Here is a 3,291-nt window from a genome sequence, read left to right as displayed (position 1 = left end):
CTTGAAATTTGTTATCCTTTTTCGTGAAGTTTCCCTTCTACCAAGGGAATCTGTTTCCTGAGCTGTTCTGAAGTTACAGAAGTGTCTCTCTCCGATGTCCTTTACATGTTCTTATATTATTCCTTTCACTTGAATCTCATGGGGCAAAGTTTCAATCCTTCCCCTTTAATCCATTGTTTCCTATTACTATTTTTACCCTCCAATTATTCATACTGTTAAGGATGTTGAATCCTATTCTTTTCTAGTGTCAGGGTTCTGCAATTATTTTCCTCTGGGAAATGTGTTACTTCACCTTCTCACCCCAGGTAATCTTACAACTTTTAGGTGGGCTGACAAACTGAGACTTGTGGGTTTATCCATCTATTTAAGAACTTGGATCTTCTAGAAGATTTTTCTTTTGTCTACTTTGGCTGCTTTACAGCATATCGTTACCCATGGAGAAGAGTATGGTTGATTCCTGTCCTCTAGGCTGCCCAAAGGGCACAACACTGAGTGCTGTGCTGGGGCTTTCCACAGCCTTGTACTAACTGCCAGGAGAGCTCTAATAAAGGATGTTTCCCTACTTCTGTGTCACAGCCTGATGTGCCCAGTAGGAATACCAACTCTGCAGAAGTGCTGTCCAAGTTTAAGCAGCAGATCACAGTTAGAAAAAACATAAAAACACCCCACCTCCTTAAACCACATCCCCTATACAGAAGGCAACTTTGTCCACTTCTAAAAATCCCTCACTTAAATCCATTTTTGTTGTAAGCAACACTTGACACCAGAAAGTCCCGAGAAGTAAGAAGATGGGCAGCGTAAGGGATATTTTCTAAAGACATTGTTACATAGAGAGGAGGGTTCTGCAGAGCTGAAGAACAATAACTCAGAGGAGTTATTGTCTGTGTCTAAGAACAGACCTATCTAGTCCAAGCACAAGCCTCTGAATGCTGTTTACACAGCAACACTGCTAGGGAAGAGAGGCATGAGCCAGGCACTCCCACATTTCATCTGGTGCTGTACAAAGTACTAGCAAGTATCCACTCCTAGGCAGAGTGCAAAGGACAAAGCAGGAGCACAGGGCTGTGTAAGTCCTTGCAGCTCTATACCAGCCAGGACTAACCCTGTTCAGATAAAAAGAGGGGTAAGCACTGAAGTGACTCACTTGATCCCCATAAGCATGACGGCCAATGACAATGGGCTTCACCCATCCAGACACCAGACGGGGAATGTTCTTGCAGATAATTGCCTCTCTGAAGACAGTGCCACCTAGGATGTTTCTAATTGTCCCATTGGGAGACTTCCACATCTGCTTCAGTTTGAACTCCTCCACTCTTTTCTCATCAGGAGTGATGGTTGCACACTTTATGCCAACATTGTATTTCTTTATGGCTTCAGCAGCTTCCACAGTCACTTTATCATTTGTAGCATCACGATTCTCAATGCCCAAGTCATAGCTGTAACAAACACACAAAGATGGTCAGAACCACCCAGGACATTTGTTTGTGTCCAACAGGAAAGAAACCAGACCTCGTATGTGCTTGTGAGTATAGTTCCAGCATTCTGCCATAACTGAATTTATCCCTTGTCCTGTGCAAACACTGCTGGACTGGAAGAAAACAGACTTATACAGTGACGTTTCTGCTGCTAGTAGGAGGTTGGAGAAAGGAGAGCTTCAGTTTGTGGCTGATGTGCTTTGCCAGCATGGGACAGTGTCTCCTCTCCCTTCCCTTTTGAGCTTCCTGCAATGGCAATTTTCAGTCTAGTATACTAAGAGATGGAGCAGCACAATACCCAGATGAATACGGGCCTACATTTCAAACCTCTTGTGCTGAGGGTTCTGGTTTCCTTCATGCACTGAGCATATGAAGCTACATTAGGCTTAAAAACTGCTTTGACAATGGACCCACAATCCTGCTCTGGCAGCAAAACTGCCAACATGCCCCTCAAACATTCAGAAGAAGCACCTTTCCCACATTCACTATTTTAATAGCTTTTGGGGAACAACAGGGCATAGGACAGCCCTGAAGCATGGCCAGCTGTACATGAATCTACCCATTGTGCTGCCTCAGCCAGGGGTTTGCTTTCCTTCCTCCCATCCCTCTTTGAAAAGGGATGCTCTCCAGACTGTGTGCATGTATTATATGCTGCTGGGTTCCTGTTGGCTTGGTTCTCAACACCAGAAGCAGAAAGCCTGATGTAGGTGGTTTTTTTTTGGAAAGAGGTCAGACTTGTGAGTTTAATTATGGCGTATACCACTGAAGGCCTCTGTCCACGTGGCTAGGAGCAATGCAGCTGGATATTTCTCTAATAATTAGAGCTCAGTGGCTAGAACAGGAAGAGATGATTTGTTCTACTTGGACAGATGCTGTAGATAGCATGTCCCTTTTGCTGTACCAGCTGCTAGTATTTGTTTTTGTCCAGAAGGGAGGGTAGGAGCACAGCCTGGGCTCAGGGAATAATTGCAACAGTTAGCTCATAATGTCAGCAGCAGAGCTCAAGCTTACATACATTAGGACAGAGTCTGTGCCCTACTACCACCTTTTTGTCCTCTGGGCAGATCTTCAAACAAACAGAGATGACAAGAAGACATAAGCCTACTCAGGGTCCACAGATGTTAGGCTTCCACTTCAGGGAGTGGCTGAAACACTCCATGTTTCTAATTGTTTAGGCTGCAGGGAGTCATGCAGACTGCCCAGGTGCTGGAGAGCCAAGACACAGGAGATGAAAATACAGGCCATGTCTGTGAGAGACCTTCTTAGAGGCACAGTACAGGAGAAAAGCTAATTCACAATTAAGCATTCACTGCTTACTGCAGTGAGGAAGCAGAGAGGGGGTGCTCCCAGTTCTACATGAAACATCATCAACACCTAATGATTCATTCAAATTGCAGTACAAAGTAACTGTCTGTAGTAAAGAGCCATTACCTGTGCAAATCCAGATCTACATAAGGAAAAATCAGCTTTTCTTTAATCAGCTCCCAGATGACCCGTGTCATTTCATCTCCTTGCATCTCCACAACAGAGCCTCCATGGATTTTTTTAGGCATCTTGAGCTGCAATAGACATAATATGAAGCCCAACATAAGTTTAAAACTGCTAACACATGTATCCTGAATTTTTACAACACAACTAGGAGAAACACTAACATAGCATACAGGATCTGTCCCAAAAGTCTTGAAAATAACCACAATTCATCCCTAGTTTCATGCTAACTAGTATTTTTCTTAAAGGCCCAGCTCCTAGGGAGACCTGAGGATAAAAAGAAAGGTTAATATCTGAGAGTTAAGGGCATGTGCTTTAATTGTGGTTG

General features: G+C 43.9%; 1 protein-coding gene across 1 annotated transcript in view; it reads right to left on the bottom strand.

Moving 5' to 3' along the window:
- Window positions 1-3,033, bottom strand: part of LOC103799299 (isocitrate dehydrogenase [NADP] cytoplasmic) — a gene marked incomplete at its 3' end in the record, with an annotated part of 4,568 nt that extends 1,535 nt beyond the window's left edge. The window contains exons 1-2 of the mRNA XM_009071606.1: window positions 2,907-3,033; window positions 1,145-1,436 (exon numbers count right to left, since the gene is read on the bottom strand). Of these exons, the coding sequence (XP_009069854.1) occupies window positions 1,145-1,436; window positions 2,907-3,028 (414 nt within the window). The remainder of the gene's footprint in view (window positions 1-1,144; window positions 1,437-2,906) is intronic.
- Between the last annotated feature and the right edge of the window lie 258 nt (window positions 3,034-3,291).

Source organism: Acanthisitta chloris, unplaced genomic scaffold, assembly GCF_000695815.1.
Source record: "Acanthisitta chloris isolate BGI_N310 unplaced genomic scaffold, ASM69581v1 scaffold14103, whole genome shotgun sequence".
NCBI classification, from domain to species: Eukaryota; Metazoa; Chordata; class Aves; order Passeriformes; family Acanthisittidae; genus Acanthisitta; species Acanthisitta chloris.
Note: the sequence above shows the minus strand (reverse complement) of the source record. Positions and strands in the feature narration are given on the sequence as shown.